Source organism: Ictidomys tridecemlineatus, chromosome 6, assembly GCF_052094955.1.
Source record: "Ictidomys tridecemlineatus isolate mIctTri1 chromosome 6, mIctTri1.hap1, whole genome shotgun sequence".
Lineage (NCBI taxonomy): Eukaryota > Metazoa > Chordata > Mammalia > Rodentia > Sciuridae > Ictidomys > Ictidomys tridecemlineatus.
The window spans coordinates 64,014,122-64,039,672 of NC_135482.1; the positions used below are offsets into that span (position 1 = coordinate 64,014,122).

At 38.0% G+C, this 25,551-nt stretch overlaps 1 protein-coding gene across 4 annotated transcripts in view; it reads right to left on the bottom strand.

Moving 5' to 3' along the window:
• The window catches only part of Atf1 (activating transcription factor 1), a 46,465-nt gene extending 20,914 nt beyond the window's left edge, over positions 1-25,551 (bottom strand). The window contains exons 1-4 of one of the 4 annotated variants that reach the window (XM_040280641.2): positions 25,293-25,551; positions 19,523-19,621; positions 6,236-6,355; positions 3,734-3,834 (exon numbers count right to left, since the gene is read on the bottom strand). In XM_040280641.2, the coding sequence (XP_040136575.1) occupies positions 3,734-3,834; positions 6,236-6,355; positions 19,523-19,621; positions 25,293-25,307 (335 nt within the window). In that variant the 5' untranslated portion in view covers positions 25,308-25,551. Of the gene's footprint in view, positions 1-3,733; positions 3,835-6,235; positions 6,356-19,522; positions 19,622-24,962; positions 25,104-25,292 lie in introns of those variants that run through there. The other 3 variants (XM_013358518.4, XM_040280643.2, XM_005324945.4) reach the window with 3 other exon arrangements.

Below are 25,551 nucleotides of genomic sequence, written 5' to 3' on the forward strand. Positions count from 1 at the left end.
TCTGATGCCTCCAATGACTGAAGAGGTCTAGGTGTAGAACTCCAGAATCCATTTAACAACACGCAGGTAGTCTCATGTAGTCAGTTTAGCCCAACACTGTGGAATGCTGTGCCTATTTCTTTTTCTTTTCTTTTCTTTTCTTTTTTTTTTTTTAGTTATACACGGGCACAATATCTTTATTTTGTTTATTTATTTTATGTGGTGCCGAGGATCAAACCCAGGGTCTCACACATGCAAGGCAAGTGCTCTACTGCTGAGCCACAACTCCAGCCCGCCCATTTCTTATTCTTTTTTTTCTTTTTTAAATATATTTTTAGTTGTAGATGGACACAATACCTTTATTTTATTTATTTATTTTTATGTGATGCTGAGGATTGAACCCAGTGCCTTACACGTGCCAGACAAGTGCTCTACCACTGAGCTACAGCCCCAGCCCCAGTCTTTTTGACTTCTCTATATAAGTTTTATTTCTGCTGACTTCTTATGAGCTTATATACCTAGTGTTCCTTGATGGCCTCCAAATTACTTTTTTCCCATCCTCTCTCCTAAACTTGACTCCTGTATCCTATTTAGTACTGCACACTTGCTATCAATAGGCACTTCAAAATTAACATATCCAAATCTAATGTTAGTGTCCTTCTATTCCTGGCAGTCTTCCCCGTTTCAGTAAATATCAACTCAATTATTCCATTGCTTAAACCAAAAATTCTGACATCAACCTCTCTTTTTCATAACATATCACCAATTTGGAAGCAAATCCATGTCTCTATCTTAAAAATATATCCAGAATTTTACCCACCCCCAATCCTCCACTGATGCCACCCTAGTCCATGCCATAATACCTCTTGACTGGAAGTCACAAAGTCTCTATTATAATCCCTTGTTATAATCTGTTCTCCACACAACAGTCAGTCATCTTTTTAAAATGTCAAATCAAGTCATTCATCTGCAGTGGCTTCCTCCCTCACTCAGAATAAATGTCATGGCCTACAAGGTTATAAGGAGTCCTCCATGACCTCTTTAACCTTATCCAACCATTCTCCCACACCTCCCACCTGCCGATTGCTAAAGCACTACCAACTTCTTTGATTTTTTTTTCAAAGAAATTTTCAATTATCTCAATTATTAGTTTTCACTTTTCAGTTTCATTGATTTCTGTTCTTATTTCCTTTTTTCTGCTTTGCTTTGAGCTTATTTTTCTATTTCCCCCCTTGTTTCTTAAAGTGGGAACTTGCTGATAAGACCTTTCTTCTTTTCTATTAGAAGCATTTAATACTATTAAATTTTCCTCCAATATTTCCCATAGTTTTATCCCACAAAATTTAATATTTTTTACTTTCATTTCCATCAGTTCAAATGTATACATACACACATACACACATATTTTTGTGGGGATACCAGGGATTGAACTCAAGGGCATTAGACCACTGAGCCCCATCCCCAGCCCTATTTTGTATTTTATTTAGAGACAGGGTCTCACTGAGTTGCTTAGCACCTCACTTTTGCTGAGGCTGGTTGTGAATTCACCATCCTCCTGTCTCAGCCTCCCAAGCTGCTGGGATTACAGGCATGTGCCACCACACCCTACATGTTCAACATATTTTCTGATCTCCCTTAACAACTTCCTGATTAGTGAATGAATTGTTTTCAGTGGTGCTGTTTAATTTCAATGTATTTGGAGATTTTCCTGTTCTCTATTATTGATTTCTAGTTTAATTCCAGCATAATCAGAGAATATATTATGCATGATTTCAGTTCTTTTATATGTGTGAAGTGTATTAGAAACCTGGATATGGTTATTTCTTGGGGGATATTCTTTGTGCATTTGCATTTGAAAATAATGTGCATTCTACAGCTGTTTGGTGAAGTGTTCCAAAATTTTCAACCAGATCTCATTGATTCCTGGTATTAATTAAGTTCCTCTATAAATCTGATTTCCTGACTACAAGTTCTATTGAATACTGAGATAATTGTACTGAGGTCTTCAATTACAATTAGATTTTTTTTTCTTTTTAGTACTGGGTTTTTTGTTGGTTTGTTGGTTTTTGTTTGGGGTAATTAATGGCTGTTGAACCCAGGGGCCTGTAAACACTAAGTCACATCCCAGCCCTTTTATTTTTTATTCTGAAAAACATCCCATTAAGTTATATAGCGCCTTCCTAAGTTGCTGAGGCTGGTCTCGAACTTGCAATCCTTCTGTTTCAGCCTCTCAAATCCTTAGGAATGCAGGCATGTGCCATCATGCCTGGTTTCTGGTAGTTTTTTTTTTTTTTGGTTGTCAATGGACTTTTGTTTTATTCATTTATATGTGGTACTGAGAATTGAACCAAGTGCCTTATACTTGGTAGGCAAGCACTCTGCCCCTGAATCACAACCCCAGCCCCTTCTGTTAGTTTTTTTTTTTCCTTAAATATTTACTTTTTAGTTGTGGATGGACACAATATCTTTATTTATTTATTTTTATGTGGTGCTGAGAATCGAACCCAGGGCCCTGCACTTAGTAGGCGAGTGTTCTACTGCTGAGCCACAACCCCAGCCCCTTCTGTTAGTTTTTGATAAATGTACTCTGAAGTTCTTTTGTTATGTGCATATGCATTTGTACTCTTATGTCTTCTTGCTGAGCTATCATTATATAATGTCTCTATGTTGGGCAGTTTTCTTTACTCTGAAGTCTATTTTGTATGATATTAATATAACCACTTTTGTTTTCATGGTACTTCTTTAGCTATTCTTTTACTTTAGCCTAGCTATATCTATATCTATATCTATCTATCTATCTATCTATCTATATTTTTGTGTGTGTGTGGTGCTGGGGATTGAACCCAGGGCCTTGTGCATGTGAGGCAAGCACTCTACCAACTGAGCTATATCCCCAGCCCTATATCATTATATTTGAAGTGAGTCCTTTTAAAAAAATCCATTCTACTCATCTTTGTCTTTTTAAGAAAAAAGAATGTTGAAAAAATTCATTTAACATACGATTAATTCATTTAAAGTGATAAAATAAAATCATACTGCATTTGTGTATGTTTCAAAGATGCTATTTTATCATTTTGTCTCCTATTCTTCCTACCACACAGTCATCAGGTTTGGTCAGTTCTACCACAGAGGTATCTCAAATTCCCTCATTCCAAAGAAAACCCACTACTCATATGAAGCCATCCAGATTATTTCAAAGGCTTTCTATCAAATTAGTTGTAGCAAGTAATTACTGGCCATCTATTATGAGATGACCACTTTACTAGGCCCTGGGATCACAAAAAATAATATATGGCTCATGTCCTAAAAAGAAGTAGAATTCCAACAGAATGAGAAGTACTATAAATAGGAGTCAGTAAAAGGATACCTTAGAAGAAAGACCTAATCTAGTTTTGGGACAGTCAGAAGGAGGTAATCAGAAGCTTCTAGAAAGTATGCAGGAATTAAGCAGAATGTAAAAGAAAGTATTTCAGACAAAGGAACACATAGTCTCTAAGTCTTGCTTTCATATTGTTTTTAGAGTTAACTATCTGAGAGCAAATAGGGAAATATAGTATTTTGCCAGAATACAAGTCTAAATTCTTCTTCAGTTCAGCAAAGTAGGCCTTTTATAAAGTGGCTCCAGGCTACCTCTCTTAATATTTCCCTTCTTTAACACAGCCACATTCTCCCTCTTAAGTATGCTTTGCATAGCAACATTTGAACTCATTTGATAATACAACAAATGGAGGGTTTGGTACAAGAAAGCACTGACCTGTAAGATGGGCGCCGTGCTAGGATCCCGTGAGCTTTCTGTGAGGAGCCTATGCTGTCAGATGAGTCCTGAGACTCCTCACTTTCCGATAAAGATGATACCTAAAAAACAGAACTAGTTTAATATGATGAAGAATACAGATGGAAAAAGATTTGAGTTTTTACTTTTAAAAAATGTCTCCTGGGCGGGGTTTGTGGCTCAGCGGTAGAGTGCTTGCCTAGCATGTGTGAGGTTTGATTCTCAGCACCACATACAAATAAATAAAAATAAAGGTTCACTGACAACAACAAAAAAACCCCAAAACCCAAATTTATATACATATTAAATCTAAGGTCTAAAAAAAAAGGAACAAAAGGAAAAAGGGAGAAAGTTTATTCAAGGAGCCCAAACTAATGAAAGGAGTAAATATAACACAGTAGACCCAGAGTTAAAAATAAAGTCTATCGCCCAAATACAAACAATACTATTCTACTAGAGCTTAAGACTACTCTGTGATCTCAATCTCCATCCTATTTCTACAACAATAATCAAAAATATTTTTGTTTCATTTACTAAGTCACTAATGCTACTGGATTTGGATTTTTGGACATGATAAATTTGAAAAGCCTATTGTGTCCAACTGCCCACACTGAGCAGTCTACAAATCAGGGAAGAGGTTGTGGTGGATAACATAAATTTGAAAGGCACAGCTCTCTGGAGTTCATAAAGTCATAAGATTAGATAAGCTCATTAAGGATAAATATAAAGAAGAGAATCAAGAACTAAATCTAGGAACATTAAGAGATTGTAAAGAGGAGGAACCAGCAAATGAGAACCAAATAAGTGCAGTCATAGGAAAACTAATGTAAAGAAAAAGATATATCATATGCTGTTTACAGGTAAAACAAGGACTGAGAGTAGATGATTAGATTTAGCAAGGTGGAAGTGACTACAAAGGCAGATATAAATATATACAATCTGAAGATCTGTAGTAATCAGCTTTATCTTATTTTACAATGAAATGAGTTAAAACAAGTAAAGCCCTTAATGTATGGCACATGCACAATACATATATTTTTTAATAATTATAAATAATTTTAAAACTAAATACAACAGGCAAGTTTCAAGTTATAACAATATTTTATAATCGGAATAAAAATTATTTTCAGTCTTTAAATGTATTAAATCCCCCAACATTTGTTCAAACCAGGAGTATGATACCTGACTTAATCTTCATTTTAAAAAATAAAATGGTCCAGCACTGTATATGTAGATTAGTGATACAGTGCTTGCCTAGCATGTGCAAGGCCCTGGGTTCAACCCCCAGCTCCGCAGAAAAATAAAATTAAATAATCCCAACAGACTTGTGGAAGAAATATAAGATTTCAGTTCTCTAGGTTAGTAAATTATCTACATAAAACCTTCCCCTAAACTATTTAGACTTAGACATTAAATTTCCAGAGAAGTTTGTTCTATATTTTTTCATCTTCAAAAGTTCTACATATAACTACTTATTTATATCTTACATTGTCTCTATCTTCTGACAGAAATCGAAGAACTAGCTACAACTAGATAAATTAAGAAATAATAATAATAGAAACAATCTAAAATGAAAAAAAAATCTATCACTGTCTTGTCTTCAAGCATCACAGACATTCCATTTCTAATCTAAATCTTTAGCTATTTTCACTATTTGACAGTTTACTCAAGACCTCTCACTAACCTCAAGTAAGAAAACAATTTCTAAACTGAGGTATTCCTTGTAACTAAGATCCAGTAGGTATTTCTCTTTGATGAAAACACCAGAAAATAACAATTAAAACCTTCACATAAAAACTCCAAATTCAACATAGCCACCACCTTTTATACAGGTGCACTCAATCAAGATGCGCTCCAGAGTGACAACACTGCCAGTCACTATATATTCAGGAGGAAAAGATGAAACAGCTTTTCTTCCCATATAGCTGCTTCTAAAACTGACAGAAGACCATTGGTATTTTCAGATTCATAGGGGCCAGAAGATAAAATGGAGAGAAAACAGAAAAAAAAAAAAGGGGGAGACCATGGTGGCCCTTTCATTCCTAAAGTTGCCAGTATTAGTAATGAAGTTAGATACAAATTCCTCTACTTGAGAGAAAACTCTCTTATTTAACCTCTAAAAAGCCTCAAGCCTAAGATATATATATTTTTTTATTTTGCTAAGGCTCTCAAATCATTACCTTTGCTTCACAAGTTCTTTCATGAGGATACCACTTGGATAAAAGGGTTTTAAGACAATTTCCTAAAATTCTTAAGCAATAAAACTTCCCCCCAAAATTGTTTTCTAATTTTACTGGGAAATATATACATGGAATTAGAAATTCTAAAACATTTCTATTTGCCTCATTTGGTGTGCAGTCTATCTAATTTCTAAGACAACTTTGTTGTATTGGTTTGTCATATTGTAACTTCAGCAACTTGAATGTCTGAAGACTTAGGGTATAAAGGTCCCCATGTTTGACCACTGTCTTCAAATTTCTGTACCGTTTGCACATGTGGTGGGTGAATTACAGAAGAATGAGCTGCCTGGATGACCCCCTGAACCTGTACTTGCTTTCCAGGAAGAGGTACAATTGTCACTGGCGAAGATCCTCTTAATGACATCTAAGAACAAATAAAAATTCAATTAACAAAAAATATATTGTACCTATGCACATAAGACAGCTGAGATCTTAATACTGGAAAACACATTTAATCACATGTATTACCAAGCATCAGGTACAGCCTGTACACCAGAGACTAAACTAGGAGGTGAGTGTACAAACTAATTTTAACAAGTAGAATAAGAATTGTAATACAGGAAAGGTAGAAAGTACTGAATTGTGGAAGCAAAGAAAGAATATTAACTTCAGCTGGGTCTTAAAGGACAAAATTCCCAGAGAGTATGTATGTAGGTAAAGAAGGGCAGGAGGACTAGAAAGGTATTTCAGACAGAGGAACTGTTTGCAAAAACATGGAGGGATCTTTAGAACACATTATTCTGAGGAGATGTGGTTGAAAACCAACTAAGAAATCAAGAGTCCAAGTGACAGAAATTCCAACTTTGGGCAGTCTCTTGAAATATAAAATAAAATATTTTGAGTAAATGTTTAATTTATTGAAAAAAAAAACTAATTTATTCCTATGGAAATCTGATGGGGGTTCATGAGAATACATGACAAAATCCTAAACTATGAAGTCTACCCACTATTCTTCAAGTCACCTTGAAAGACAATTCAGTTACTGACAAAGTCAACTCTACTTTGTTCCTTTCTGACTCCATTTACCTTTCTACGCCTTTTCTTTTTCTTCCTCTAAGCCACTTTCTTCTGCAGTTACATTGTATTCTAGGAAGTACAGACCTGCTAAATAAGTTTCTTTAGAACAAGGAACCAAAACTATCCCCAGGCAACAGCAAGCCTTGCAGAACAGATCACCCCAGGATAAGCTTGCCCCACTAAATATCCCAGTAAAGGAACCAAGGCTGGCCCCATGCAGGAGCAATCATCTCACCATGGGAACCAAATTACCCCTCTCAGAGTGATGACCTTCCCAGAGTTTCACAGAACCAATCATGAGAAAAGGTTCAACCAAACCATGGCTTGACCAGTATGATTTCCTCTGTCACCTATATAAACGCTCCAGCTACGCAAGATACCAACCCTAGCCTTTAATTCCATTTTTTATAAAATCTCCAAGTTTCTGTCAATCCCTTGAAGATAGATCTTTGGTCACTATACCCCCATGAGGTATTCTTTGTATGGCCACACCCATTAAAAGTTCCTTTTCTTGAGGCTGGGGTTGTAGCTCAGCGGTACAGCGCTCGCCTAGCATGAGCAAGGTGCTGAGTTCTATCCTCAGCACCATATAAAAATAAATAAATAAAGGTATAAAAAAAATCACAAAAATCTTTAAAAAAAAAAGTTCCTTTTCTGTCCTTCATTGTTGCTAGTGTCTTTGATTGGTATATTAGGACAGATGGCTGATCCTGGTTTGTTGGGAACACTTTGCCCAAGGTTGCCAGTAAACAGTTCTACCCCTTTTTCTTTTTTTGTACCCAGGATTGAACTCAGGAAAATTTAACCACTGAGCCAGATCCCCAGTCCTTTTTTTTGTATTTTATTTACAGACAGGGTCTTGTTAAGTTGCTCAGGGCCTCATTAAAGTTGCTGTGGCTGGCTTTGAACTTGTGGTCCTCCTGCTTCAGCCTCCCAAGCCACTGAGATTACAGGCATGCGCCACTGTGCCCAGCACCTCTACCTCTTTCAAGATTTCTCAGATACTTTTGGTTAACAGAGATCTTATCTTCCTTGGACAACTCTAGTTCATACATTCCTCTTGGCTTAAATCACAAACTAAAATTCTAGGCTCTGAAAGTCACCTTCCTGAAATATGCCTTTTTTCTTTCTCGGCAATAGGCCCAAAGAATAAGAATAAACAATTCACAAATCTTAAGTCCAGCTGTACAGTTATCATTATACTCAAAAATAATAAAAGAGCCCCTTACCTTTCAGACCCCAAGTGAAGCCATTCAATTAATAGAGAAAGCTTATAATGAGATTAATTTTCAATTCTAAAAGATTAAGAGCCATCATTTCTAAAGAGTTTCTGGCAATCCATGTGATTTAGTACACTGTGGGTCTGGCAAATGGAAAAGAAAAAAATAGGGACCAGATTTTGCTAGTAGCTGTCCCTCACCCTTATTAACACTATTCTTCCAACCTCACAAAATGCTCATTACTCAGGGTCTCAAAGTCCACACCCTTCTGACACTCACTCTGAAACCTGATAATTTAAATTCTAAGAGACTTCTCAAGGGAAGAAGCCCGTCCTGAGCCAGGCAATGTAGAATCCCAGTGACTTGGAAGGCTCAGGCAGGAGGATTACAAGTTCAAGGCCAACCGTAACAATTTAGCAAGGCCATAAGCAACTTAGTGAGACCCATCTCAAAATAAAATAAAATTTAAAAATAAATTAACCAATTCAATAAAATGAGTAGCCAGCCATGATGGCACATGCCTGTAATCCCAGTGGTTCTGGAGGCTGAGGTAAGAGGATGGTGAGTTCAAAACCAGCCTCAGCGACTTAGTAAGGCTCTATCTGTAAATAAAATGTAAAAAAAAGGCTGGTGGGGCTGGGGATATAGCTCAGTTGGTAGAGTGCCTGCCTAGCATTCACCAGGCCCTGAGTTCAATCCCCAGCACCACCACCATAAAAAAAAAAAAAAAAAAAAAAAAAAAAAAGGCTAGGGATGTGGTTCAGTGCTTAAGTGCCCTGGGTTCAACCCCTAGTACCAAAAAATAACAAATACAGTATGATTACTTATCCATGTTAATATCAAGTGCTTGAAATGTGGCTGGTGTGATTTTTAAATGTATGTAAGCTTAACTAATTTAAATTAAAACTAAGATACCAAATTGTGGCTAATGGCTACCACAGTGAAAAGTGAAATTGAGAGCTGTGGAACCTACTGGCATATTGTGGATGACCCCAGAACTCCTTTGAAGAGATAAATGAAAAATTAGAAAGGAAAGGATTTTTTAAGAGCTTCTAAATTGGATTAAAGCCCTGATTTTTCTCATACTCCGTGGGATACCTGAACTTAAAATGTTCTCCCTAGCTAGCTAATTGGGTAACCTAAGATGGTAAATGCTTGGGTAAGGAGGTAGGGCAGGGAATTCGTAGAGTGTCATAAGAAAGAAGCCTCTTCAGCCAGTGTTTGAATCCAAGTTCCAGAAAAGCATACAGGATTGGAGCCTGATAAGGCAGGACTATTTCTCAGCTAAAGGGCACTCATTAGCCTTTGTGATGCTTATCAAATCACTTACCCTTTCAAGGCCTAAGTTTCTTCCTTTGTAAAAAGAACTAATACTATATTTTTCACAGTTATTATAACAACAATTAAAAGAATAATAAAAGCAAAATGGGAAGGTAGGGAAAAAAAGCCTACATCTATATGTTTCTTATTTGGTTCCTGTTTCAACAAGGTGTTAAAAAATGTGTGTGCCTATGTGTCCTATAAATAACAGGAAAATTTAAGAACTGTATGGATATTTCATATTATCTTTTTATTTTAAGTATAATAATAGTTATGGTTATGTTCTTTAAAGGAGTCTTTATATTTTAGAGATACATATGGACATACTGAAAGCCAAAATGATAAATCTAGGATTTACTTTAACATCATTCAGCCAGCAGAGGTGGGGGCACGAGACAACATAAAATACTAATTACTGAAACTGGGTGATGAAAACCATGATGGTTCAACCTAATTATCTCTGATTCGAAATAGGTTTGAAAATTTCCATAAGTTTTTGAAAAGGACCAACAACAGTAAACACTAAGTTGCTGGTCCTGTCTGGCTCCAGAGTCCAGTGTTCTTTCCATGATCTCTTGTGCCTCCAGTTGCCAATCAGGACGTTTTTACAGCCTCTCACTTGGTATTGGTCAACAGGCATGCCTGAATGCTAAACAAACAACTGTTCAGTGAATTAACTAATTATCTCCCAATTAAAGACACTAATCGAATTTCTACAATTTCTTCTGGGTATCTTTTTGATTTTTCCAACTTGAAAGATGTAAATATTTATATTTTCTCACTTAGAATATTTGTCCAATTTTTCATTTTGCACCAAGTAACAATAAAGGGGGGACACAGATGATATGCTAACTTTCCTAGCTTCCTTAAGCCCATATAGCCAGGGAAAAATGTTTTCTACTTTAAGTTTTGGTAGGCCCATTCTCACTGTTGACAATTCATCTTGTTCCAGTCAGTGCCCTCTCAAATGAGAAATCTAATATCTTTGAATACAATACCTTAAAACAAAGCTGCAAAACAGCTGAAAACAAAGAGAAAACTCTAAAAACATACATAGCTGGGTCTCTTCTCCCATTAGAGTAGAATTAGTACGCATTTTATACAATCTCTTCCAGAAATGACAAGGAAATATTTTCCAACTAATTTTATGAGGACAAATAAATTACCAAAAAGAAAAAGAAAACCACAGACCAATAGCTCTTATAAATTTCAATATAAAAATTATCAACAAAATATTAGCAAATTAAATCCAGTAACATTAAAAAATGTCATATCCAAGTGCAGTTTATTCCAGGTATGCAAGGCTGGTTCAATATTCGAATATCTATGTAACACAACATATCAACAGGCCAAAGAAGAAAAAAAATTCATAAGATTGTACCAACTGCTGTACAGATGATATTTGAAAAGTACAAAATTTCTTTTCAAGACAGGGTCTTGGTATGTTGCCCATGCTGGTCTCCAACTATGAGCTCAAGCATCCTCTCACCACAGCAGCTGGGACTACAGGTATGTATCACATGCCCAGTTCTAACATCATTCCATTTAAAAAACAAAACTAGGAATAGATGGGAATTTCCTTAAACTCAGAAAGTAAAAACCTAGCTGACATCACACATAATGGTGAAAGAATGTTTTTCTCTCTAAGTTCAGGAATAAAGCAAGATGTCCATTCTCACTACTCAATGTGATTAAGTTCCAGTCAATGCAATAAAGGCAAGAAAAGATTGGAAAAGAATAAACAAAAACATCCCTATTTGCAGATTACATGGTTATCTACAAGGAAAATCCCCACATCTTAAAAACAACAACAACAACAACAAAACCCCACAACTCATCCTTCCTAGAACAAGTGAGTTCAGTAATGTTGCAGGGTACAAGATCAAGATCAATTTACAAAATCAAATGCTTTTCTATACTCAAAAAATGAACAAGTAAAATTTAAAATCAACACAATATTATTTACAACTGCTCCAAAAAAATATACAATACTAAGGGCTACTTGTCTATTTAGCTCAGTGGTAGAACACTTGCCTAGAAGAGTTGTTGGCAGAAAGTGTTCATTACTGGCCCTCTTCGGAACTGCCTCAAGGAGAGTCAAGGTTGCATACTATCCTTCCTGGTACAGTCAGAATCCAATGACTGGTGCAGACAGGAAATATAAACGACCTGTTGGCCCCACACCTCAATCCCGCAAGAACTATTTGGCTTCAGAGCTTCCTATGGGGTCATTTGAGGCCTTTGTTGAGACTGAATCACAATTCAACTTCTCCCTCTGCCCAATCCTATTCCTTCTCTTCCTTCCCATCTACAGGTGGTAATTCCCCAGATGTACCCCTAATAAACCCTTTGCGTGCTAATCTCCCTTTTCTATTCTGCTTTCTGGAAACCCAAACTGTGAAAGACATCAAAGGGCTGGGAGGCAAATCATGTCTCTACTTACTACTTGTGTGACCTCTAAGACAGAAGATTATAAAAGAACAGGTTGATACAAGGTAAGGCCTTAAAATGTATAAATGCTTAAGAAATTCACCTGGCAGGTAAATTTAGCTGTAATCATTGTTATCCTTTATTTCCTATGCACCTGGTTAAAGTATACAAATTTCTCCATAATATGAGTATCACTGATAGTTAAGAGCTGGAAAAGACCTTAGAGATCACCAATTCTAACACTTTTAATTTCCAGATGATGAATATCTGGTCTTCTTTAAGAAGTAAATTAATTATACAATGTACCAGAGTCAATAAAGTAAGTGACAAAGCCAGGACTCAAACCAGGTCTTCTGACTATATCCATTGTTCTTTCTAATAAACAACTCAGTCTCTCAATCTACATATACTTTATAATTCAGTGAAATTCTTCTTGCCATAACTGAAACTTGGCTACCGTCTGAGGACCACCACCTCTACTACAGTTCTTCACTGCACTCCTCATGAGCCTACACATAGGTGAGTGTTTCCTTTCATACTTCCATGTCCTTCCCCATAACTCCCAATTTTGAAGTCTGTAACACAGACTGCTCATTCTTGGGACAGTCATGTCCCTTTATTTAAGACTTCAGAATCTGGATCAATCTGTTCTCTCCCATCTACTCCTCATATAATCTGGTGATTTTAATATGCAACATCTAATATTTCCATGCCCAGGCATTTCATCCATTATCTTTCTTTCTTTTTTTTCTTTTAGGTACCAATGACTAAACACAGACACAGAGACATGTAACCACTGAGCCACATCCAACCCTTAATTTTTTTTTTTTAATTTTGAGACAAGGTCTTGCTAAGTTGCTTTTAGGGCCTCACTTAAGTTGCTGAGGCTGGCTTTAAATTTGTGGTCCTCCTTCCTTAGCCTCCCAGACTGTTAGGATTACAGGCTCCTGGCTTATATTTCATTTATTTTCAGTCATATTTTGTTTCATTTCATTTCAAATGAGGTCTTACTATGTTGCCCAGGCTGGCCTCAAATTCCTGAACTCAAGTGATTCTCCCACCTCAGCCTCCCAAGTAGCTGGGACTACAAGAACATGCCACTGCAACTGACCAGGCTTCTGTTTTTGATGACCTCTCTTTCAAAGCCCTGTCTTTCACTCTCCTCAGGCACATATTCCTCTTGTCATATCCTAAAGAGTTTCTCATCAGACATTTTGGAAAGGACAATTCTTTCATGTGCAGGAATATCCTGTTCAATGCAAGACATTTAGCTTCTGGCCCTGCCCATTAAGTGACAGGAGCACCTACCCCTACCCCCCCACCCATAATTTCCAGACATCTCAGTAGGGAAGCAGTACTATCCCTCCACCCCCAGTTGAGAAACACTGACTTAAACCCTTTCATTACAAATATATGCACCCCTCCACAATGTCAAATTCAAATATCCCTCATTCTAAGTAGTAGCTCCTTCTAAAACTTTCTACCTCTAGTACTTGGACTCAACAATTTGTATACAACAAAAGAAATTACCATCTATTGATCCTACTCTCTTTTCTTGGCTCTTGATCCCACTGAGGCCCGATTTCCTTCTTAACAACTTAAATGTCATGTCCATCATGATAATCACTATACTGCATGCACTCATGCACTCTCAATGTTCTTTTTTCTTGTTCCACTACATATAGTTCAAGTACACTTGAATATGACCAGAGGAAAACACAGAACTAAACTTCTCCAGTAGATCATTAATGGTCTCTAGCAATCTTACCATATATCCCTACTCTAGTAGATAGTAGACTATTTTATAAACTATTCTTCCTATATTCTGAAAGCATTTCACACACAAATCCCCCAAATTTATAAGAAAACTTTCAGAGTATCTCATCCCCAATCTACCCACCTAACATGTATTTAGTTTCTAATTATACATGATATACTTGTACTCATATCAAGTTAATTTCTCCACCTGTAGATTAATTTTCATCTCCTTTCATAAGGACACCATCCTAGAATTGTTCTTTCTTTTCCTGTATTATCAAATTTTCTCCCTCTATGCATCATTCCCTTTGGTACATAAAAAGCTGTTAATTTATCCCATCTTTAAAAATAATCAAAAGAGCCAGGTATCTGGCATATATGCTTATAATTCCAGGAACTCGAGCTGCTGAGGCAGAGGGATCAAAGTCTGAAGCAAGACCCTCCCCAATTTAGCAAGACTCTGTCTCAAGATAAAAAATAAAAAGAACTAGGCGTTTAGCTCAGTGGTAGAGTGCCCCTGGATTCAATCCCCAATATCACCCACACACCAAAAATAAAATAAAACTTTCACAATCTACAACCCCCTCAGAAAACTTATTTCCTAGATCACTTTTGAACAATACTCCTCAAAGAAGTTGTTTATTCATTCAGGAGTTGTCAAATGAGTTTGCATACTCATTTTTCTCCCGTCTTTCCACGCTCTCTTGGATCAAATTAGATTTTTACTGAAGTAATTCTTGTCAAGGCTTTCAAGGAGCCATGTTGTGAAATATACCTGATTACTGTTACCTGTGTTAGGTATAAAATTGCCACATACAATGAATTATCAAAAAATGAATCTCTGGGGCTGGAGTTGTGCCTCACACCTGCGAGACCATGGGTTCGATCCTCAGCACCACAAAAAAAAAAAAAAAATGAAATAAAGGTGTTGTGTCCAACTACAACTAAAAAAAAAAAAAAAAAAAGAACCACTGCTCCTTAGGGGAAATAGGGAATTATGTTTCTACGGGTCTCTGGGCACAACATTCTCAACAACTGATCAATATATAACCTTGTTTTATGTGTATTTCTACTTAAAGATACCTTTTTTAAAACATATTGTTAAGCCATTAACATTGAGCTCACAGTCAATAGCACTATAATTCATGCCTAAATGAAATTTATCAAAAACAACATGCTATTTTCTCCATTACAGCCTTCTTGCACTTGGGAACACAAGAGAGCACTAAAGTACTATGTTTGGAGCCATTTTAAACAGCACAAAATGCAAAAGACACGGCACTAAGTAGATGGCAAAAAGAATAACTATTTACAGAATGCTAGTTGAAACAAGAGAGGCCCAGAACCATTGACTTCATTCTTTGTTGATTGTATTTGGGTTCTCTAGAGGAACAGAATCAATAGGAAGTATAATTACAAAAGGAGGATTTAGTAGGTTGGCTATGCGACCAGAAGCATCCAGAACAAGAGGCATCAATGGTGCTACCCTAGTCCAAAACCAAAGGCTTCTGGAAACTCCCTAAAGAATCATTGGCAGAGTCCACTTTAGAAGAGTGAAGAAGTGACAGTCCAATATCCTTAGATGATCACAGCAGTAATCAAGAACTGTTAAAGCTGCTGCTTCCTTGTTCTTCCAACTTTTATTCCACCCAAGCCATCATCCTATTGAATGGTGAAGCCCATGCTTAGGGAGGGTCTCCCGTAGGCTATACCACATGCCAATCATTCTTGCACACACCGTCGTTGACACACCCAGAAACCTCTTAATCATTGGCATCTCTTAATCCAATCAAGTTGGCAATTCAAATCAACCATTACAATGATATCCACCTTTCAGTAATCTCATCTAGTTCCATGACTGATTACACTTACATTAAACAGATGTAGTCCCCCAGTTCTTGAATGTTATGTTCTGTTTTTCTGTTTTCCATTTTGACAATTTCTACTGGCTCAAATTCACAGATTATTTCCTCAGTTGTGTTTGAGGAAACTCTACTAATAAATTCAAACACCATTTCATCTATGTTACCGTTTTTATTTCTATTTGATTTTTCATATAGTTTCCATTCAGGCATGATGAACACTAGAATAACATATTATTTTAAATTCATTATCTGATCCTTCCAACAGCTAGATCATCTTGAATCTAGTTCTGTTAATTATTTTGGTTTCTGGAAAGTAATTTTTTTCTTGCTTTTTTGATGTTTCAATTCATAATTTCTGCCTGAATGATGGACACCATGTGTAAGATAGTTCAGACTGAGGCAAATAGTATTTATGCTTAGAAATGGATATGATTCTTCTTCTATATCATAAGTGTGTGTTAAGTGGGGGAGGATTGAGCCAATCTATTCAGAAATCAAACTGGGCTGAGTTTATTATGGTTAGCTAAAGTGTACTAACCAGCTTAAATCTCTAGTGGGGCCTGCTTGGGGTGGTGGAGGGGCTGGTTTGCCAGAGGGTTTTTCTCACTTGCTCCATCCTCAGCTTCAGGCTGTCTCTCTGCAGTTCCCCCCAAGAGGCTTTCTCCATACTCCTGTTCCTCCCCCAGGGATAGACTGTTGTTGCTACACTTGAAAGCAGAAGAGGGAAGGTTCTCTATTATCCTGTCCCTGTCTCAGTCTCAGGTAGGATCTCTATTCTTAGGTTTTAGTGGGTGGGCTTTCTCCTAGTGGCAGAAACACTAATGATGTGAGACCAGGACAGTTTCCTGCCTTTCCTCAGGGTTGTTGTTTTTCTTTTTTTTTTCCTATTTCTTCCAGACACCATGGAAAAAAGGGTTTGATCCCTTTCTCCAGTGGTTTTAAACTCTTTTTCCATAGGAAAAAATGGTCCAAGCAGGCCTGGACCCATACAGACAGGCTTTCTCTGGTTTCTTTTGCTCACCCCACCCCCACTTCTTGTCCCAGCTTTCTTATGAGCAAATGTTAGAGATCCTTCAAGAAAAGCCTATAAAAAGATAAGAACTCCCTTATGTCTGCAGCTCCCAAAGGTTCTGGATTCTCATGCTAGCCTATTCCTAAACTTTATAATTCATTAAAAATTTAGCTAAATTATTCTTTCTCCCTGGTAAGACAGTCTGACCTTGTTTTGTACTCTGCCACAGATGCCATGCACATATCCTATCTCTGTGGGTTCAAGAAAATTTATGAGTTTGCAGATTACATAATTTATTTTTGTTTTAGATATAAGCAACACTCTATCCAGCTTTCTACATCCTAGGCAGCAGCTAGAGCCCCAATTTTTTCATTATTATCTATATATCCATAATTCCTAAATGTAGACCTCTTCCCCAAAATCCAGACTCAGGTATATCCAACTCCTACAGGATAAATCTACGTGGATTGTCTGGTGGACAGATTTTAAGGTGGTCCTCGTGATCCGAATCTCCTAGTGTTCATGTCTACTCTCTCCTTGAGTGTGTCTTTTTTTCTGGGGACAGGAGGAGTAACTAGAGATCAAACCAAGAGCTTTGTGTATGCAAGGCAAACACTTTGCCATTGTGCTACATTCCACTCTCTCTCCTTGAGGGAGGACTTGTGATTTGCTTCTAATCATCAGAATATAGCAAAGCTGATGCAAATTATTCCCATGATTATGTTACATTTTATGGCAAAGAAATGGGATATCATTTCCTTGACTATGGTATATATTACACAAGACCCTGTCCAGTAAGCATACTGGTTCTCATTCTTTTACTGGACTTAAAAGAAGCAGGAAGCCATGTTGTGACCTGCCTATGCAAAGAATCACATGACAGGGAATTAGGGGCACCCTCTAGGAGACAAAAATAGCATCCAGCCAACAGCCAACAAAAAACTGAAGCTTTCAATCCTACAGCCACAATGAAATGAATTCTGCCAACAACCTAACTGAGCTTGGAAGTGGTGACTTCTCTAGTCTAATCTCCAGGCAAGAACCCAGCCCTAGTCAACACCTTGACCACAGCTTGTTGAGATCTCAAAAAAGAGAACCAGCTAAGATATGTCTGATCTTACAGAAACTGTGAGCTAATAAATGTGTATTGTTTTATGCCCCCAAGTTTGCGGTAATTTGTTCTGCAGCACAGAAAACTAATACAAAAAGAATGAGAAACTTAACAAATCTAAAAGCAAATTTATTTATTTATTTATTTATTTATCTATCTATCTATCTATCTATCTATCTATCTATCTATTTATTTATTTATTTATTTATGGTAGTGCTGGGAATTGCACCCAGGGTTTAGCACATACCAGGCAGGCACTGTTCCACTGAACTATATTCCCAGCCCTTAAAACCAAATTCTTGATTGTCAATATCCCCCTAAAAAGCAAAAAAAAAAAAAAAAAAAAAAAGAAAGAAAGAAAGAAAGAAAGAAAAATGTTCTATTGTCCATCTCAATAAATAGCAACTCCATTCTTCTACTTTCAATCAAGCCAAAAACTATGCAGTTAATGTTAACATCTTTCTCTAAAACTTGACATCCAATGCAAGAGCAAATATTATTTGCTTTACAATCAACAGACATCCAGAATCAAACTTTCTCTCACTACCAACACTGCTACCTCATTGGCTCAAGCCACTATCACTTCTCATGTACATTTCTGTAACAGCTCCTAACTGGTTTTTCTGCTTTAATTCCACAAAGCACAAGAAGAATCCTGTTGTGTGTGCTTGTTTTTGTTTTTTTGGTTTTTTTTTTTTTTTTGTCTTTTTCAGTACTGGAGACCAAACACAAGGACACAAAGAATCAGGTAAGAGAATAATTGTGTTTGAGACCAGCCTCAACACCCAGTGAGACCATCTCAAAAAAATTTTTAAAAAGTGGGCGGGGGGGGGGGGTCCCTGCAGCTGTGGCTCAGTGGTAGCGCACTTGCTGCTGGCCTGTGTGAGGTGCTGGGTTCAATTCTCAGCACCGCATATAAATAAAATAAAGGTCAATCAACAACTAAAATAAAAAATTTTTTTAAAGGAAAAAAATTTTAAGCTAGACAGAATGGCACACTCCTATAATCCCAGAGACTCAGAAAGTTGAGATGGGAGGATGGCAAATTCAAAGCCAGCCTTGGCAACTTAGCAAGAACCTGTCTCAAAATTAAAAACAAAAAGGGCTCAGTGGTAGAGTACCCCTGAGTTCAAGACCCAGTACCACAAAACAAATAAATAAATAAATGTCCAATATAGCCAGGATAAATCTGTTGAAATGAAGATGATTCACCCCTTGAAACCATTAGTCTGTGTCTCAAGTTAGTACAAAAGTCAAATAATCACATCTTTCTGATGTTACAAATTAGAAAATATTCTAAATCATTGTTCTCCATGAAATTCTATCTCCATTTCATGTAGGTAGAATTCTCCTACGTGAAATCTACTGCTCTAGGTTTTGAGAAGTCCATAGTAAAACAACTCTAAATATACTTTATATAAAATAAAATAAAACCAATTGGTCTTAACTGAGTGTGGTGGCACACAACTGTAACCCAAGACTCAGGAAGCTGAGACAGGAGGATTACAAGTTTGAGGCCAGCCTGGGTGACTTACTTAGCAAGACCCTGTCTCTAAAAGTTTTAAGAACGGCTGGGGTTATGACTCAGGGGTAGAGCACCACTGGATCCAATGCCAGGTACTACTGAAAAAAAAAAAAAAATTGTCTTTGACAAGAGATTTAAATCAAATCCATCTTTCCTCTTTATATTTCAACATTTTAAAGTCTTTTCTTGTCTAGTTCTTTTTCTGAAGATTAGTAATAAAATATCTGAAATAACTTTCATACAACATATTCCTAACTTTGGTCCTTGCCTTACCTGTTGAGCAATATGAGAAATATGAGCTCCCTGAACTGCTGAACCAGGTTGAGGTGTAGTCTCTGAAGTGTTACTCTTGTGGGAATCTTCCATAATCAACTAAAAGGAAAAAAAGTCAGTTAAAATAAAAAATGCTACAAAATACTTATCTCATACTATATAATCATGTAAAACTCATCATTTGGTTGCCACCATGAAAGGGAACTGAAAGTTGCAGTATATAAAAAAGAGATATTCCTTGCATACTATTTTAAATTTTCTGAATTCTGACACACATAAGTACATGTTTAAATTTAGTAAATAGCATAATATGACTAAATTTTCAATGTTACCCACTCAGAATGTGTATGTTCATGAACACATATACTCCTTAATACAAGCTAGGGAATAGTTTCTAATTGCATACATAGTTTCATGTAAACAATGTACTGAGTATAAATTGAACAAATAAATAACTAAAACCATTCCTAAGGAGTTTCTAAAGATCTAGATGGTCAAAATAATCAACTGCAAGATATGCAAACAGGGTAAGAAGGAAAATATGTAAATTTTAAGAGACTGACTATGTCAAGTGGTAGGAGAACCACTAACAAAGAGACTGGTAAACTGGTGCACTGGAGGCTGAGACAGGAGGATTATAAATTCAAAGCCAGCCACAGCAAAAGAGAGGCACTAAGCAACCTAGTGAGACCCTGTCTCTAAATGAAATACAAAAATAGGGCTGATTTAAATTAGTCAAGTGCCCCTGAGTCCAATCCCCAGAATTACTGAGAGAGAGAGAGAGAGAGAGAGAGAGAGAGAGAGAGAGAGAGAGATTGATAAAAGATCTGGGTAAAATGTAAGGTATTTATGGTTATATGCAAAGATATTTTAAAAAAACAGCTGGTTAGCAAGCATATGAAAAGACAGTTAACATCATAATCATTATCACTAGAGAAATAAAAAAGCAAAACCACAATAAGATACCACCTCACATCTACTAAAATGGCTAATATAAAAACAAAAAGAAAAAGTGACAAATATTGGCAAGGATATGGAGAAACTAAAATTGTACTTTAGAAGTGAAAAATGGTCCAGCTGTTATGGAAAACAATACGGAGGCACCTCAAAAAACTAAGCAGAATTTCCAAATGACTCAGCATTTTCCCCTCTGGATATACATATCCAAAAGAGTTTGAAAGCAAGCCAGGCATGATGGTACAGGCCTGAAATCCCAGCAACTTGAGAGGCTGAGGCAGGAGAATTACAAATTGGAGGCCCACTGGGAAACTTAGGGAGACCCTGTCTCAAATTAAAAATCAAAAGGGCTGAGGATGCAGTTTAATGGCAGAACATATGCCTAGAAAGTACTACAAGGCCATAGGTTTGATTCCCAGTACCACCAAAAAAAAAGAAAGCAGGGTCTTGAAAAGATATTTATGCATACACATAGCAGCATTATTCACAATAAGTGAAAGCAAAAGGTAGAAGCATCCCAAATGTTCATCAAAGGATGAATGGATAAATAAAGTGTATGTACTTGCAACAAAGTATTATTCAGTTTAGAAAATAAGGAAATTCTGACCATGCTACCATATGGATGAACTTTGGGTACATTACACTAACTGAAATAAGCCAGTTGCAAAAAGATAAACACTGTGACTTCACTCATATGAGCTATCTAGAGTAGTTTTAAATCAGACTGCCAATGATTGGGTGAAGAAATGGAGGGTTGCTTAATGGGCATGAAAAAGTTCTGGAAAACTTTCACACACATTGTACAACCATGTGAATATACATAACACTACTGAATTATTTACATTTCAAAATGTTAAATTTTATGTTATGAGTAGTATACACAATTAAAAATTTGAGATAGCAAATCTAGGTATATGCCTCTTAGTATTACCAACTTAACTGTGAAGTTTAAGCTTACATACATATTCTTTTTACCTCCTTTTGTTTTTTGAAGTCAGAAAACAAATTCCTTTTTAATGTCTGAATTGAAGCTATTGTTTTTAGTCATTGAAAAAAAAGATGCAGTAAGCCATACATGGTGTGCACAACTGTAATCCTAGGAACTCCAGAGTCTGAGGCAAGAGAATCCCAAGTTCAAGGCTAGCCTAGGCAACTCAGTGAAATACTCAGCAACTCAGCAAGATCTGGTCTTGAAATAAGACATAAAAAATGACTGGGAATGTAGCTCTGTGGTAAAGCACCCCATGGTTCAGTCCCCAGTCAAAGAAATAAAAATTTTAAAAAGAAAGATAAAATGCATAAAATCACCTCATGCATAAAGTGGCTTTAATTTTTCCCTCAATTTTTTTCCCTTTTTTCTAACTTGGAAAGTTTACAATAGAAAGAAAAAAAGAATGGCAAATCTTAATCAATTCCAGGTGTGGCAGCACACACCTATAATCCCAGTGCTCAGGAGGCTGAGGCAGGAGGATCATGAGTACAAAGCCAGCCTCAGCGTCTTAGCAAAGCCCTAAGCAATTCAGTGAGATCCTATCTCTAAGTAAAAAATACAACAACAAAAAAAGTAGGTGGGGGTGGTTAGGGATGTATCTTACTAATTAAGTGCCGCTGCATTCAATTCCTAGTACCAAAAAAAATTTTTTTAATAAATTAAAAATACTGTCTGATTTCTTCTCAGTCTTCTAAAAGAAGATAACCTATTTTCTATCATGTCATAAATAATCACTCCTATCATTCTACCATTTCCTAAACACAGCCTTATGGTTTCATTTTATTATAAACCACATGCTCACATGTTTTACTGAAATTATCACAGCTTAACCTTTATTTGCTCACTTTTTTTTTTTGGTGAGGGGGTGGCGGGGTGTGGTACAGGGATTAAACTCAGGGACACTAGGCCAATGAGCCACATCCCCAGCCCTATTTTATATTTTATTCAGAGACAGGGTCTCATTGATTTGCTTAGCATCCTGCTTTTGCTGAGGCTGGCTTTTAAACTGAAGATCTTCCTAGCTCAGCTTCCCAAGCCACTACATGCTCACTTTTTCTTAACTAATATTCCTAAAATTGAGGTTAAAATTAACAATGTGTAAAAAAAAAATGTTTAACAGAAGAAACTTTATGTGTACAAACATTTGGGGCAGGGTGGGTACTGGGGATTGAAACCAGGGTGCTACATCCCAGACCTTTAAATTTTTGATTTTTAAAACAGGGTCTCATTAAATTGCTGGGGCTGGTCTTAAACTTGTGATTTTTCTACCTCAGCCTCCCAAGATGCTGAGACAGAGAACCTGACTTAAAAAGCATTTTCTCTAAAAATAAAACAAGTTCCAAGCTGCAGCTGAAACCTTATCCAAACAGGGCAGAATCACAAGGGGGCAGTAAAACATAGAGAATATGTTTTATTTCAGAGAATATAAGAAAGGGCACTCTTGGACCTGGGGTTGTGGCTAAGTGGCAGAGTGCTTGCCTAGCATGTGTTAGGCACTGGGTTTGAGTCTCAGCACCGCATATAAATAAATAAAATAAAGGTTCACCAACAACTAATAAAAATATTTTTTAAAAGGGCACTCTTAAGAAAACTTGCAAAGAAAGGAACATTATAAGATAGGCATCAAATTATGGGGTTTTTATTATTTTTTTGCAGCAGTTTGGGGGATCAAATGCAGGGCTCTGTGCAGGCTAGGCAACCACTCTACCACTGAGTTACATCCTTGGCCACCTAAGAGTTTTTAAATGTCATCCTGGATTTCCTGTTTTAGAGATGTGCAAATCAAGGTTCAAATAAATTAATTTGCTATGGATGTGAATGAAAGACCTGAAGCTAGAACTGTATTAATCGGAAGTCTGTGTTCTTTTATTCAGTATTGCTTCTCTTCCAAGAGTACCAGGAATACCCTTCGATTAATCTTTCCTGACTGCTCCAGGTTCCTCTTAATGTTTACAGTGTCTTGCACATATGCTAATAAGCAAGACAGCATATGTTCCCCTTCTTCTATAGCACTTATCACAGTATTGTAATGCAGTAATTTTCTGTCTCCCTAGCAGAAAGTTAAGTCCTAGGAAATCAAAGACCACATCCGTTCCTAGGATAGCAATAATAATCTCATATTAACGTTGAATGTTTTTTTCCCCTTTATTTCCTTGTTTATTTGGAAATACTGATTTAAAACTAATAGGACAATGGCTAGAGAAATATCCTTAGAGGATTACTTCACCCCACCTTTAGAAACGGGGCAATTAAAGCACAAGAAAAGTTGCAGTCATATCACGCCCTGCTTTGGAAATTCATTATAATGAGATGACATTACTAAAAGGCATTTTTGAAAGGACTACCACCTACTGGGGATACAGCAGTATTGCACAGATATATCAGACCAAACAAGGTTAAAGAGCTATCATATTCAACTCGGAACCCTGGATTTTAACTAAAAGGTACATTGTAAAGTCGACAGGAAGAAATCCAGCATTTTACTAAAACGCATATTCTGTTAGTAGCAAGTGTCTCGGGATAAAATACTGTACAAACTCTCATAGGTGAGGCCAGTTTAACAATGATCCCTACCAGAACTGCACTGAAATGGCCTTAGAAGTGTTAAATGCTCTCAAAAACTATTGGCCCAACACTCTTCAAATGCTGACAAAACTAGCAAACATTATTTAACATTCATGATAATTTCAGTGATTAAGCTTCACGCTCCAAGGCATAGTTGAAGCTGACAAATACCAGGCTTCACTTTTCCTTGTGTGTTTGTTTTTACAGTACTGGAGATTGAACCCAGGGCCTTGAGCATGTTAGGCAAGTGATCTACCACTAAGCCACATTCCTAGTCCTTGCTTTATGATTAAAAAAAATAAAATAAAATCAAGAGAAAAGTGTCCTCGGCTTGCCCTTCGTCCAGGCGGGAAACAAACGACTTTTTGTCAGTGCCAGCCACGTAAAAACCTGTTCTCTTTCCTGCCCATCAGCCGCACCCTTCCAACACGGTTCGATTACAACACTAACTGCGTCCCCACTAGATTGTAAGCTGCTTGAGGGATGACAGTTCTCGTCCTCCAGGGCAGGCACACACGGGCCGAGAACGGACACCGCACCCGGGTCAAGGCTACGCTGCCCTCCCTGGTTGCTAGCCCAAGACCGCGACCTCCGGCCTCCGACCGCAGAAGGCGGGCCTCTAGCCTAATACCGCCCGCGGCACCAAACTCTTGGCTTTATTTTCATTTGGGGCCGAGGGCAGGGAGGAAACCAACCACTGTAAGGACACCTCGCACAGCAAAGGCGCGAGGGCCGGAAGCGCACTCCTCCGGGCCCCCACGCAGCCCCTCCCCCTTCCGCCGCGCCCCTCCCCCACCGGAGCCGCCAGCGCGCGACCCCCACCCGGCGCGCGACGGGCTCACAGTCCCGCCGTCACCGCGCTCCCGCGCTCCCGCGCCCTTCCCGCCCCGGGCCAGGGGCGCTCGTCCCACCCCGCCTCCCACTTACCTGTGGCTGCCGCCTCGCTGCAGTCCGGGGCGGGAACTTTCACTCCCCCCTCCCAAGTGGATCCGAATTCACTACCCACTTCCCCACCCCTTTTCGAGGCGAGGGACGTGCTTCTTTCTCAGGGTCAGGCGGGGCAGGGAGAATCAGTGTCACTCAACAGCCAATTGTCCTAAGCTACCGTTTCTCGGCAGTCAGGGCCGCCACTGGCGGCATGATCTACACCAAGCAGGGGGCAGGGGAGGGGGGCAAAACTCAGTGCAAGTGTGCGTGGGGGGTGAGGCTGGGCGGGGCCTCCGTGCGGGCCGCAGTGTGCGTCATTGCGCTACTCACGTGACGCGCCGCCATGTTGGCCGGCCTCTATCGAGTCATGAGCTGTGCCCGCAGCATTTGCTAGGAACGCTCTGAATGTTGCCTGCGGTTTCCCGTCGTTTCTGGCTGCGTACCCCAGCTCCTCCTCCAAGTCCGTTTCCGAAGCCCCTGAACAACTAGGTGTTTTTTGGAGGCTGTTCTGCGTGGAGCATGTTTCTTCGCTCTCGGCTCTGCTCCTCGCAGTGGTTTGGGTGGTCAGGCTCCGTTTGTGCTTCCTGAC